Below are 14,545 nucleotides of genomic sequence, written 5' to 3'. Positions count from 1 at the left end.
TGTTCCATCAGATATCCCGGACCCAAGCCATCCCGGACCCAAATACATCTTTAATTAATTAAAATACATCTTTTAATTAATTAAGTCTTGTAAATGTGAAAAGGTTTATAGTATACTGTAGGTGTCAGGAGTTTCACAGTGGTTAAACTATCAGCTCCAATTACCTTTTAAAGCCATATGAGGCCTGGTTAAACTAAGTCCTTTTTATAACAACAATTTTAACTTCATCGTTAAAATTAATTGCATCCAGGTTAAATTTTGTAACTTACATTGTTGTTGCCTTATCTGTTCAGGTTAAAGTGTTTCATTGAGTCAATATGAATTTAGTTGAAGTTTTCTCTTCACAAGTAATGCAAAAAAGCTTTTGAAGGAAAGACAGAACATTTGGAGTTTGAGAAAGAACACTGGGAGACTTTTAGTGGTCAAAGCAGGGCTTAGTATTGTTGGACATGAGGATGAACTGTCACTGCTGGTTTGCGAAAGACAACGTGAATGAAAGAAAAGAGAATTAAATGGTAGTCTTCATAGTTGAAAATAAATGCACAGGAAATCAAATGTTGCCCATCTCCCTTAGAAAGTCCATAATTTCATTTCGGTATTGCTTTTTCTTAGGAGAATGTTTACGGTGCATGTTCTGGAATAATCTTGGTTGCATCCATTTTGCTATGGGGAAACACAACTTAGGGATTTTCTATTTTAAAAAGGCTTTGCAAGAAAATGATAATGCCTGTGCACAGCTTGGGACGAGTGGCACAGACCCAGGTAAAGTAAGCAAGTAATAAATACATTGTAAGGACTAATGAATAGATTAATAAGATATAAAATAAATTCATAATTTTGACTTTCTTAATTTTTGAAATTATATTGTTAGGTTTCTTTTAATATGCATGGGATGCCTTAGAATTATTTTTCTATCTGTCTGCAAATAAGGAATAAAATACAAAAAGTAGAATTATATGTAGCATAATATATTAATTTCTTTAAATATAAATCTTGAGTGATACTAAAATGATATATAGATCATATTTTATGGTAAATCACAAGATCCCAAGAGCTTTGTTTGTTGAATTGACTTCATCAGCTGCAAAAATATTTATTAATGGGTAAGTTGAAAAAGGCAGTAATCATAAACCTCACGCTTAAAAAAGAAAATATACAATGGTGACACAGTTCTGCTGGATTTAAATTATAAATTTTAGAATAAGCTTTGTATGGATTAGAATTTTTGAATTGAGTTTATATAATCAGAAAGGACACACAGTAGAGGAGAACAATAGAAAAAAGGAATAATATAGCTGGTGAGCATATTGATACTTCAAGAGAAGGCAGTTTTTCCTAGAAATTGTCCTGTCTGAATCTGATAACATTTGAGTTTCTACTCAAATAAGAAAATTTCAATTTTTTTATAAGAAAGGGATTACTAGGAACCAGGATTTTGAACTCTTATTTCTTATACTACATTTTTGATCTATAAATTTTTTTGATAACATTCCAAATAAAGCAATCAACCATAAAGGAAGTGATTGAATTGTAGTGATGTTCATTACTGATATTTGTTAGCTTCTCTGAGTAGAGGACAAGTTAAGTGGTTCTTGTCTAATAATATCCCTTTGTAGCTGTCCTCTTAAATTGCATATTTAACATTCAGTTTTTAATCACAGGTAAAAAGTTTTCAGGACGACCAATGTGCACGTTACTCACCAACAAACGTTACGAGTTATTATATAACTGTGGCATTCAGCTTTTACATATTGGGAGGCCACTGGCTGCTTTTGAATGCCTGATAGAAGCTGTCCAGGTTTATCATTCCAATCCTCGCCTGTGGTTGAGAATAGCTGAATGTTGTATTGCTGCCAATAAAGGGGTAAGATGGTTTTTTTTCCCCCAGTGGTCTTTTTCTACTGAAAATTAAATTTAACTTTACTGCCTTTTAAAATTAAGCATGGATTTTTAATAACCTGGCTTTTTGATAACCTGGCTTTTTACTATTGAAATTGTTCGTTTTTTAAAAAAAAGAATTCAGTTTTTTCCTTTAGCCCTGCCTGAACAGGAGCTCAGGAAACTGCGGTGTGATTGTGAGTAGGGAAATCAAAAGTATATGTTTTTAAATTAATTAGAGTTGTTCCTGTCTGAGCTATAAAAAGTATAAATGAAGAGCTCTGAGTGGAAGGTGGAAATGAAAGCTAGCCTGATTTTTCCTTAAACCTGTGCTAAAAGAAGAAAGAAGGGAACAACCCTTTTTGTTCACTATGGCCATATATTACCGATATCTAAAGATTCGGTAACTAGAGGGTGAAGATGCCTTCATTTTCTCCTTTGGCCATGTCTCCTTTTCTTTCCCCTAAGAAAGAAACACATCTCTATGGTTTGCAGTAAAGCAGGGGTGTCAAACTCAATTTCATTGAGGGCCACATCAGCATTGTGGTTGCCCTCGGGGGGCCGGGTGGGTATGGCCAGGGTGGGCGCAGCCTACTGGGTGGGCACAGCTGGAGTGCGTATGGCCTACTGGGTGGGCATGGCCAGCTCTACATCATTGGCATCAAGGGTGCCCATGGGGGCCTGGGCAGGAGTGGGACAGATCTGGGGGTCTCTGGCAGAAGGAGGGTCTCTGGGCCAGGGCCAAGGCAGCGGGGGCTGTTCCCTCACTGTTTCCAGGATGGCTTCATAGGCCACATGAAACCACTTCGCAGGCCAGATCCGGCCCCCGGGCCTTGTGTTTGACATGTCTGCACTAAAGAATCCTCCCATACATTGGCACCTCCCAGGTGTAATTTTATTTGCCTAAAAGAGAGGGAGAGAACGACTTACTACTACTGCCCCTACGCAGAAGAAGTTGACAACACCTGCTTTGGTGAATTGCAATATACCTATACCTAGGAGAGATTTTGAATAATGTAACATAAAAAATGCAACTTCATTTTGTGCTTCAGTGATCATGAAAAATTGCTCAGTGTGAGAGTTTATCCAGGATGATAAGCTTTTATGTTACATATTAGAAATGCACCACCTGAAATCAGAGAAAAACCAATCACTGTTCTGGCATCCTTCAACTCAAAACTAGAGAGAAGCTGAAAAAGCTTTCATTGTTTTGGATTTTCTTTTTTCTCTCTGTAGTCAGCAGACATAGAGCTAAAATAAATAGGTATGCACTGATACTTCAGCCTGAATCCACTTTGCCAATTTCTCTTTGAGAAAGTGCATGTGTGAGACAACATAATTCGCTGATGACAATATTATAACTGGTTTGCATACATTTGTATAAGCACAAATTATAGCCGACAGAGTCAAACATTTTATATCAGAAGCAAACACCTAGCAACTCCTGATTGACTTCTCACCATACTAAAGGCAATAAATGATATTATGCAGCCATGATTAAATTGTGTCTCAGATCAGAAAAAGTTAATGACTATTGATTTTCAGTTGTTATAATTTTGGGGGAATTTCCTTATGATCATATGAATTAATAGGGCAGCTATATTTGGATGGCATTTTAAGGTGAATTAAAGTGGTGATGTTGAATGTAAGCAACATAAGAAACTCAAAACTTAATTTCAGACAGGAACAATCATTACCTTTCTTCAGTTGTGGTCAGTTGTGTAGGAGTAATGGAGTGAGCCCCTGACTGTAGTTTTAACTATGAAATTGGTGGTTAATGCAGGCTGGCCTGCTTGGAACATCAATTAGCAATTAGCCCTAGTCCTAATTGCAGCCATAATGTTGAACATAAGATTCCATGACCTAGACTGGAAATAAAATTCTGGATAGCAGCAGAAAGAGAGTACATCAGCCTCTTGATGTCCTTAATGTTTTTTCCTAGAGTTTGGAACAAGAAACAAAGGGCCTTCCAAGCAAAAAGGGGATTGTACAGTCCATTGTAGGTCAGGGCTATCATCGTAAAATCGTCTTAGCATCACAGTCTGTGCAGAACATTGTTTATAAGTAAGTACTTTGAGATAGTATTTTATTTCATTGTAAAGATGAGTAATTGGTTAGAAAACTTATTAACTGTTGTTGTATTTTGCTATTTTTGTTTATTAATCTTAAATCATTGGTTTTAGAGGAAATGTTCAAAATCATGGGATTCAATTTTTGGCTTGCCTGGGCCATTTTGAGTGAAGAGGAATTGTTGTGGGCCAGATATAAAATATGTAATATAGTTAATGTATATAAATCACTTAATAATGTTAAAAGTTTACCATCTTGTGGGGCTGCATTACTAACTGTCCAGAGCCGCATGTGGCACATAGGCCATGGGTTGGACACACCTTCTGTAAATGTTTGCAAAAATGAATGTAAATGGGGAAAAACAGGCCTAACATGTTTATCGTAAGACTTTTTAAATATGAAATGGAAGTATATCAAATTTAGTTAGTTATAGGATACTCTTTACAATTAACTATGAAAGTAGATGCATTTTGAAACTGTCTTTAAGCAGTGTTGTGTAGTGGTTAAAGTGCTAGACTAGGGATACAAGAGAATCAGTTTCTAATCCTCTCATAGGCACAGAAGCCATAGGATACCCATGGGCCAATCACTGGTGTCTCAACTTCAAAACAGTGTCAGACTCTGTGACAACTAGTTGAAGAAAAAGCATCATGTATTGCTGATTTCACTGTGTGAAATAGGTATAATGCAAACAAATGAGATAAAAACGTGGAGGGAAAATTAATACATCTTTTTTTTTCTTTTCAAGTGATGGCCAATCTTCAGCTATTCCTGTAGCCAGCATGGAGTTTGCAGCAATTTGTCTAAGAAATGCTTTGCTCTTGCTTCCTGAAGACCAGCAGGAGCCGAAGCAAGAAAATGGATCTAAAGTTGGTAATCAGCTGAGTGGGAATGAAAGCAGTGAGAATAATGAAGCTTGCAGGTAAGTGACAAATGTGGATAGAGTTTGAGGGAAAAATTACTTTGTACAGAAACAGTAAGCAGAAGTGCTATTGAAAGGAATATATTTCAACTGAACATTGAATGATGACTTAGGAAAAACATTTTTGTTCACAGTATGAAAAATAAATGCAAGATATGCTTAAGAAGCCATTACAAAAGAAATGCATGAAAAATTGACCAACAATTTATCTTTTTTATCAATTGTATTGAAAAAAAAAGGATTCTAGCTTATGAAAAAGAGAATGGGAAACATCTCCTTGAAGTCAGGTTCAGTTCCTGGAAGTTTTATAAAAACAAATATTTTTCTTCGGCAACAGTAGAGAAATGGTTTGTTGTTTTTTCTTGGATATTTTTCCAATTTCCCAATCTAGTCTTCAGCCTGGGGATTTCCTAGTGGTTCCCCATCCAAATACTCACTGGATTCAATCTCCCTAATTTTTCAGCAAATGTCTGCTACGTGCAGCCAACTAGTTGGGTCTCAGTCAAAGACAACATTATATATTTTTCTGGCATGAAGAATGAAATCTGTTCAATTTTTTTCCTATCTCTTACTTTGGGAAACTGCTAGTTGTAATACAGTAAATTTGTAAATTTGGAATCAAGGTCCTGAAACATCAACTTCATTTTAAAAAACTGGAAAATTATCATAAAAATGAGTTTTTAAACATTATAGTTAAAAATTTCATTTTTTCCCCAAGCATTTTCGCTGTTCTTCCCTTCACATATTGGTATTATGTCATTAGTAAAGCACAGGAATGGTTCAATATTTTTTTTTTATTGAAAAGTTTTAACATACAGTTTATCTTTAACAGTCCCCCCTCCCCCCTCCCTCCCTCCCTACCCCTCCCCCCTCCCCCCCCCCCGACTTCCCAGAGCTAAATACAAGGTATAGAAAAAAACACAATCATAAACAACCATATGCTAACAACCATAAACTCTAAAATCCATCACTCTCTAGCTTATACAGGATAATACAAACCTTAATGATATTAAATATAGGAATGGTTCAATATTTTAAAGACTTTGCTATTTCATAAATGTCAGTAGTATAGAATATACTATAATCTTAGCAGGATATTTAGTGCCATAAATTTGTTAAAAAATACTTGAATGATGGTTTGTATATTCTGAACAAAGACCTAAAGACTTAAGAAGTTCAGTGTCAATCAACATTGTTTTTATTTCATATTTTACATTTTGTTTTTGGAGAAAAAGCTGCTGAATGGTTTTTAAGGTGTATAAAAGTTTAACAAGCTGTCTTGGACACTTAACATTTTAAAAAATATCCTTTTACTCATTTCAGTTTTAAATTGGCTTGATGGCATCTCTCTTTTGACTTCAAAGGAAAGGGGAAATTCTTCTACCATATAGAATCATCATTCACTGAAAAATTAAAATACATCTTCTTTGGATGATATTTAAAAGTGTGACAGAAGAATGAAGAATTTTTAATCAATTTGCATTTGTAGAAGAGTGTTTTGGATATAAGTGTTTATTGTAGATATTTATGTTTTGCTTACTTAGGCTTAGGAATATATACATATTCAAAATTGTATTGGCTTTTTTGTATAGATTTTTTGATGCATATATAGCAGATTTATTCTATTTTAGTGCTTTGCAATGAATATAAATCAAGTTCCAGTTTTCTACAAAGTGCCTGTTGTGATATTAAGTTTTAAAAATATTTTTCTACTAAAATTCATTTTTAAAAGCTGTTGCATCTTTTTTTACTGTGATCATAAAGCTAACCCCTTCTTATTTGTATTTAAACATGCTCAATTTGGGTTTACTTAGTAACTAGAAAGTGCTGAACTTGTTATGTTGATCCTTGATACTAGTCATGATGTCTTTATTTCAGTAGTAAAAGTCATGAAGGAGACAAATTTATCCCTGCTCCACCATCTTCTCCCTTGAGAAAGCAGGAATTAGAAAATCTAAGGTAAGATTTTTATCCAGGATGAGCTAAAAAGCATACAATTCGTTTCTGATAAATAGTCATGAAGTTCCTTTTTTGAAAAAATGAACTTCTATCTTTCATGTCTATGAAGAGATGACAATAAGATAATTAAATTTTAGTTTGTTTTATATTAAACAGCTAGTCTTTGTTCAATGAGTGCACATAATTGCAGTGAGATTTTCGTACTTGGTTGAAATTAAGCAGGAGGACAAGTTATGATTTAATAGCACCCATGGTAGCTGGAAATGTAACAGTCCAAAACATCTGAAGTCTTGTTTGGAAAATGCTAAATCTGCAGTTAGAAATCCTAGTCACAAACTTCTAGTTTGTAATATCCTAGTTCTCCTCTTTGATACAGTTCATACTGCTGCACGTCCTTTTTCAGTCTGCTATGTGAATAATGACAAACAAAATCTCAGCTATATTCCAATATCTTCAGGGTTTTCAAAGATTTTTATTGTCACATATGAACTCTCTTATTTGGAGGTATAATTCAGTAGTTCCATTGAATACTAATGAATGTTTTCAAAACCCAAAGAAAACCTTTGTGAACTGGAGCTGCTGATAAAAATAAAAAAATAAAAAAGAGAAATATTAATATTTCATCAAAAAGAGCCAAATATGCTGTATCTTCTTAAGGGAAAGCTAATGGTTATTCATTTATAACATTTATATTATGATTGTTTCTATAGTATGTTATGTTTAATAAGCATTATGTTAAGTTTATAGAAGTCTGAAAGTTGTTTCATGCAACTGGACTTATTTTTTTGTTAGTTTTAGACCTTTCACTGCCCAAACAGTTTCTTTGGTCAGAGCAAATTGGTTAGGGTGAGGAGGCAGAGAGCCATTGGAATGTACCAACTGCTTTTGTATGGATTCTAACCATGCCTTTTGTCGGGTCCTAACATTTGGGATTACAAACAGCCTATAACAGACATGTCAAACACAAGGCCCGTGGGCCGGATGCAGCCCAACATGTGGTTCCATCCAGCCCGGGGACCTGCTCTGAAAAGAGCAAAGGACTTGCCCACTGCACCTCGGCCCGGCCCAGGCTGACCAGGCACTGATCTACAACCTGGTTGCATCCATCAAAGCCAGAACGCGCTCAGCGTTAAATCCACAGGGCAGCCCTGCCCCGCCCCCTGCGTGCACGCGGAAGCAGAGTCCAGTGTCCCTGCTGGCTGTCTTGTTATGCATGCTGATTTCACCCAGGGTGCCGGCGCTGTCTGTCTGCTGTGTGCACACTCGGGGCGGGACAGAGGTGGCAAGGCAGCTCCTTGCTGATTCCAGTGGATCTCAGGCTGAGTGCGTTCTGACTTTGATGGACGCAACCAGGTTGTAGATCAGTGCCAACCCCCACCAGCACTTCCAGCCTTGCAGCCATGAGGCATCCCTTTCACTGGGACAGACCCCCCCCCATGTGGGATAACAAGACTGGCAGCAACATGGCAGCGCTGGCAATCTCTCCCCTTCCCATCACCCCTTCCTGAGCATGGAGGAAGGAAAGAGATGAGAAGGAAGGAAGTGTAGCGGAGAGGGGAATTGGGGGGATCGGCACTGGCTGGGAGGCTTTGCCAGAGCTCTGATGTTTCGACAGAGAGATCAGCAGCTCCAGAGGCCTCCGTGGAGGCTGGGGGTGGGGCAGGGCTCTTGGGGAGGGATTTTTAAAAGGGAAGAGAAGATTGACTGGGGGAAGAAGGTTTTAGTTTCTCTTTTCCGAAGAGACAAGACAGAAGGAGGGAGAATGAGGTAGAAGGCAAAAAGGCTTTTTATTCTCTCTCCAGAGAATAAACTTCCTACCTCGCTCTCCCTCCTTCTGGCTTGTCTCTCTGGAAAAGAGAAACTAAAATCTTCTTCCCCCAGTCAATCTCCTCTTCCCCTTTAAAAATCCCTCCCCAAGAGCCCCGCTCCGCCCCCAGCCACCGCAAGGCCTCTGGAGCTCCTGACCTCTCTGCTAAATCCCCAGAGCTTTGGCAAAGCCTCCCAGCCAGCGCTGATCCCCCGCCCAATTCTCCTCTCTGCTACACTTCCTCCCTCCCTTCCTTGTCTCCTCATCTTTCCTTCATCCATGCTCAGGAAGGGGTGGTAGGAGGGGGAGAGATTGCCAGCGCTGCCTTGTTGCTGCCGGTCTTGCTCTCCTGTGTGGGGAGGGGGGTCTATGCCAATGAAAGTGATGACTTGTGGCTGCGAGGGTGGAGGTGCTGGTGGTGGGGGGGTTGGCGCTGATGTACAACTTGATTGCATCCATCAAAGCCAGAATACGCTCAGCCTTAAATCCACAGGGCAGCCCCACCTCACCCCCTGGGTGTGCACACAAGTAGAGTCCGGCATCCCTGCTGGCTGTCTTACCCTGCAGGTTGACTTCAGCCAGGATGCTGGCACTGGCCGTCTCCTATACGCACACCCGGGGGGCAGGACAGAGGTGGCAGGGCAGCTCCTTGCTGGTTCCAGTGGATCTTAGGCTGAGTGTCTTCTGGCTTTGATGGACACAACCAGGTTGTAGCTCAGCACCCCCACCCACCCCCACCAGCCCCTCCATCCTTGCACCCACGAGGCATCCCTTTCAACAGGACTGCCCCCACCCACCCACATAGTATAGGAATGGCCAGCAGCAGCATATTAGTGCTGGCAATCCTTCCCCCTCCCATCACCCCTTCCTGAGTGCGGGGGAAGGAAAGAGATGAGAAGGCAAAGGAAGGGAGGGAGGGTAGGAGGGAAAAAGGGAGGGAGGAAGGAAGGAACAGGGAGGAAGGAATGGAGAGTGGAAGGGAAGAAGGAAGGAAGGGAAGAAGGAAGGAACAGAGGGAGGAAGGAATGGAGGGTGGGAAGGAGGAAGGAAAAAACAGAGGATAGGAGGGAGGGTGGGAGGGACCATGTCCCGGCACTTGCCCCGGTCCCACCCTCCTCTGCCGGAGACCCTCAGATCTGCCCCAGTACTACCCAGGAACCCCTGAAGCAAGTGATGTTGAGCTGGTCACGCCCACCCAGTAGGCCACGCCCATCCTAGCCACACACACACACACACACACCCCGAGGGCAACCACACTGCTGATGTGGCCCTCAGTGAAAATGAGTTTGACACCCCTGGCCTATAATGCTATGATTCTTTGAACATTTCCGGACAGTGGGAAAAAAAGACTGAGAAAATAATAGAGCTTACTTGATTTGCATATTTGTTCCTGCAGAATATATCTGGCATAATAATGGGTCTATTGATATAAAATACAACAAAAAGTCTATTAAGAAATGTGCATATGAAACTGTGAACTTGATATGTTTGGAATTGATTCACTGCAAAATCTTTATGGCTTGGTTTCTATTGAATATATCTACAGGAACAATTAGCCCCCAATACATAGCCCCTGTCCTATTCCTTTGGGTATTTGCAACTACTGCATGCCTCTTTTCCATGGTAAGCTTTTCAAGAAAGAGATTTGAAATTATATTTGGGTATGGTACAAAGGAAATGGGGAGGGGGCAGTGGAGAAGCTTCTCATGTTGCTCGTCTATAATTAAAGAACATGTCCCCTGGGACCCGGAAATAAAGAAACTCCAGATCCTGCCATGAATTAATGTAACTTATTACTGAAGCTAAAGTGGGCTTGACAACTGCCAAAAGCAATATAATTATCTAGTGTCTAGAGAGTTTAAGTTCTAGAAAACATCAGATCTGTTAGATCAGGTCTAATATAAGTGTTTTCTTTTGCAAATTTTCTTAAAATATGTTAAAATATAATCATCCTGGTAGCTATAAGTATACATAAAATGAATATCCCTTCTTTTTCTCTGTCAGATGTTCCATACTTGCCTGCAGTGCTTATGTGGCTTTGGCCCTGGGGGACAACCTTATGGCTCTTAGCCATGCAGATAAACTTCTTCAGCAGCCCAAACTCTCAGGATCACTTAAGTATGCTTATCCCTACTGTTACATATTATTACTGCTGTTAATATTAATAGGATATTTTTATATATATATATACACAATATAGGTAAAAGGTAAAGGTAAAAGTTTCCCCGCACACGCATGCTAGTCGTTTCCGACTCTAGGGGCCGGTGCTCATCTCCATTTCAAAGCCGAAGAGCCAGCGCTTGTCCGAGGACGTCTCCGTGGTCATGTGGCCGGCATGACTAGACGCCAAAGGCGCACGGAACGCTGTTACCTTCCCACCGTAGTGGTCCCTATTTTTCTACTTGCATTTTTACATGCTTTCGAACTGCTAGGTTGGCAGAAGCTGGGACGAGTAACAGGCGCTCACTCTGTTACAATATAGGCATCGCCTTCAATGTAATCAACAATGGATAGTGAACAGATGCTTTGATAAGAAGCTGTTTTATTACCATTGTAGACAGTGTTTCCAATTCAAAGGCAGAAAGTACTTTGCAGTACATAAGGAAAGTCACCTAGCTCCAGTCTGCATCTTGTTCAGACAGCCACTCTTTTACTATTATTGCTGTGTTACCCTCTTCAGCTGTAGGATGATCTTTAAAAAGACATAGGACAATGTTATGTTCATACCGCTACACCTTTTGGGCGTTTAAACCACAACCCTGGTTTTTATTTTCTTGCTCTTTCATTTTAAAGTAAAGAAGAGTTTACAGTGAGGGAAGTGAGGAATACTAATTAGGCTTGGAATTTGCCATTTGATATCCAATAATGTATTTAGCAAAACAATATTTTGACTGGCAGCTGATCTTTACCAAAGCAGGCAGTTAACTCTAGTCATGATTAGATTTGTAGGGATAGCTGGGGACTAAGGAAGAGTGGTGAACAATGCTTAAATATATGAGCAGTTGCCATTTCATGCAGGTATCTCTTTCTACTGAATTTGATCTCCAGATTAGATACCACGAGGCTTGTAGTAAGAGACGAGTCCACATTCTCTGCTTTTCATTAGTTACAGTAGTTGCCTGTATGATGCACCTTGTTACCAGGTTGATCTTTTTCACTGTGCTCTTGGTGTTTTAGGTTCCTTGGTCATTTGTATGCTGCAGTGGCTCTTATTTCTCTGGACAGAATCTCTGATGCTATTACTCACTTGAACCCTGAGAATGTCACTGATGTGTCCCTGGGAATTTCTTCAAACGAGCAGGATCAAGGTTAATGAGTTTGTAGTTTATTAGAATCAGTTCTCTTTCAATTGACTTTCCATGTTACTTGCAAGGGTTCTTCCTTTTAGTAGTACATTGTTATAAAAAAAACATTACTTCTTCCTATATTTTTTTTAATGTAATGCATTCATGTCAATCATTAGAATAAATATTGCCTTCTTTGGATTAAGTTTGTGTTTGTTAAATACCAAATTAAACAGAAATTAATGTGATCAGCTTGTAATTCTAACGCAGGCATCCTATAAAAACATACAAATGTATGTAAGACTGAAAAATTGATCTGCAATTCCTTCAAATTAGAGGTGTGCAAAATGTTCCAAATTAGAAATGTTGGTGCTCATAAGGGGGTATTTTAAATTTGAAACAAATTAGCTACATTTTTAAAGTTTGTTCCAATAAAACAAAATGCAGTGATTGATTCAAGTTGTTTTAAGCATTCTTGCTGTTCCTAGTGCTGTGAATGCAGGAAGACATTGCTGTTTTGAGACTTCTTCCAATCTATCCAATGCGAGTAATCCTTGACTTGCAATCTAGCCAATCAATGCAAGTTGTCTTTGACTTAATAGCCATTTGTTTAATGATTGTTCAGATTTACAGTGGCACTAAAAAAGTGACTTATGACCGGCCCTTGTAATTATGAACATCACAGGGTCCCCACAGTCATGTGATCAAAATTAATCCTGCATGTACTTAAGAATAATTGCATTATCCTGGAGTCATGTCATTGCCACTTGTGACTGACGAGCTTTCAACAACTAAATTCATTGGGAGAAGTCAGATTCACTTAGCCACTATGTGATTTACTTAATGACCACATTTAAAATGGGTGCAAAATTGGATATGACTCACTCAGTGATTGGCTTGCTTAATGATGGATATTCCAATTTCAATTCTGGTCATAAGCTGAGAACTACCAATATAGGAACAAGCTGATCATGTGTCTCCTTCGATTGGATGGAGTAGTGGCAGAAAGCAGCACTTATTTAAGCCCTTACCTCGGGACCTGAAAAGCTATTTATATCCTACTGTACTTCAGCAGAGAAAGGATTGCTTCTGACAAATTTTACTAGAACTGACATATGCTGCTGCTGGAGCTTCATTGGTGAATATCTGGCTAAATGCTTTGGGCAGTCCCCACTCTGCATCTTATTTTAATAGTCATTTATTTATCTTATTTCCATGCTGTTAAATCTCTGAAGGACACACTGATAATTAAAAGATTCATAATACAAATTAAATTTAAAATATCAATTGTAAATCAAGTAATTTACAACTATTAATATTAAATCTACCTTACTTAACACTGACACCAGTCTAGAAACAAGCATAACCATTCCGTCTTTGCCTCCTTCTAAAATCTAATTGGAAAATGATAATCTTATTGTAATCAAAGAATATTCCATAGAACCAAAGCCATATCCCAAAACTGAACCTTCTAGTTTGCCACCTGTACTGTGCTTTAGTTGTAGAAAAAATACTGGAAGAATTTCCCTCTTCCCCCTTGTTTTTCAGTTCACCTTCCTTACGACTCATCTTCCTTCTAACCAAAGTCTACATGCTTATTTGGGAGAAATTAATTCTCACAAGTAGAAGTGGGTATATCCTAATCCTGATAATACTGCACATCTATTAAATTATTACTGCCTTCTCACTTTAAATCAGAGTTCATTTTTAGAGTTTTTTTATGCCATCCATAACGAAGATTATTTTATTTATTTATTTATTTATTTATTTTAATTCCATTTATATCCCGCCCTTCTCCGAAGACTCAGGGCGGCTTACAAGCTTAGCAGTAGCCTTCATTCTATGTATATGCCTGCTTATTAGGGCTTTCACACACACACCAAGCGGCATTATTACAAAGTCAGCTTAATTGCCCCCAACAATCTGGGTCCTCATTTTACCTACCTCGGAAGGATGGAAGGCTGAGTCAACCTTGAGCCTGGTGGGACTCGAACCTGCACTAATTGCAGGGAGCTGGTGTTACTTGAGGAGGCATTAGCCCACTGCTCCACCAAGGCTCTGTTATGGCTAGCTAGATACATCCAACATTTCATTCCACCAATTGTGTCTTTGGAAAGGTAGAAGAATCAAAGGCTCGACTGGGAAGAGGGGAGGGCAGCAGCTGTTACATTCTGTTATCAGCTACTAGTGATCACGTAGATGTATATCCTTCATGATGTTCTATTCTTAAACTGGCCCTTCAGCTCTTCCAATGGTGCCCCATTCACCATAGTAACTGAATCCTTCCACTTTGCTATTGGTCATTCTCTTTCCTTCCACTTTTTCTAGCATTACATTTTCCCCCCAGAGAGCTGGATCTTTGCATAATGTGTCTGAAGTAGGATAGTTTAAGCTTGATTGTGCCTTGATTAAGTGCATTTATGCATGCGAACGCACACACTCACACGTGCGCATGCGCATGCACACACGCACACGCACAAACACACAAAACTAATGGATTTGGATATGCATCATCATGTCTTAAATATTATGCATTCTACACGATTACTTTGGTTGCTTTAGTTTCATTTTTTCTTCAAATTAATAGTTAGCCCCTCAACCCAGATTATATTTTTGTCAACATCA

General features: G+C 39.0%; 1 protein-coding gene across 3 annotated transcripts in view; it reads left to right on the top strand.

Moving 5' to 3' along the window:
* CNOT10 (CCR4-NOT transcription complex subunit 10) overlaps nt 1-14,545 on the top strand; it is a 34,137-nt gene that overhangs the window by 13,851 nt on the left and 5,741 nt on the right. For 2 of the 3 annotated variants that reach the window (XR_014028649.1, XM_081345561.1), the window contains exons 9-15: nt 613-762; nt 1,662-1,864; nt 3,821-3,942; nt 4,697-4,870; nt 6,749-6,829; nt 10,641-10,754; nt 11,814-11,944. Coding sequence is in view for 2 of the 3 variants with exons in the window: in XM_081345561.1 (XP_081201687.1) it covers nt 613-762; nt 1,662-1,864; nt 3,821-3,942; nt 4,697-4,870; nt 6,749-6,829; nt 10,641-10,754; nt 11,814-11,944 (975 nt within the window). In the remaining variant the exon portion in view is untranslated. The remainder of the gene's footprint in view (nt 1-612; nt 763-1,661; nt 1,865-3,820; nt 3,943-4,696; nt 4,871-6,748; nt 6,830-10,640; nt 10,755-11,813; nt 11,945-14,545) is intronic. The other variant, XM_081345562.1, reaches the window with a different exon arrangement.

Source organism: Vipera berus, assembly GCF_964194415.1.
Source record: "Vipera berus genome assembly, chromosome: Z".
Taxonomy (NCBI): Eukaryota; Metazoa; Chordata; class Lepidosauria; order Squamata; family Viperidae; genus Vipera; species Vipera berus.
The sequence above is the reverse complement of the archived record's forward strand: the minus strand, read 5'-3'. Positions and strand labels throughout refer to the sequence as shown.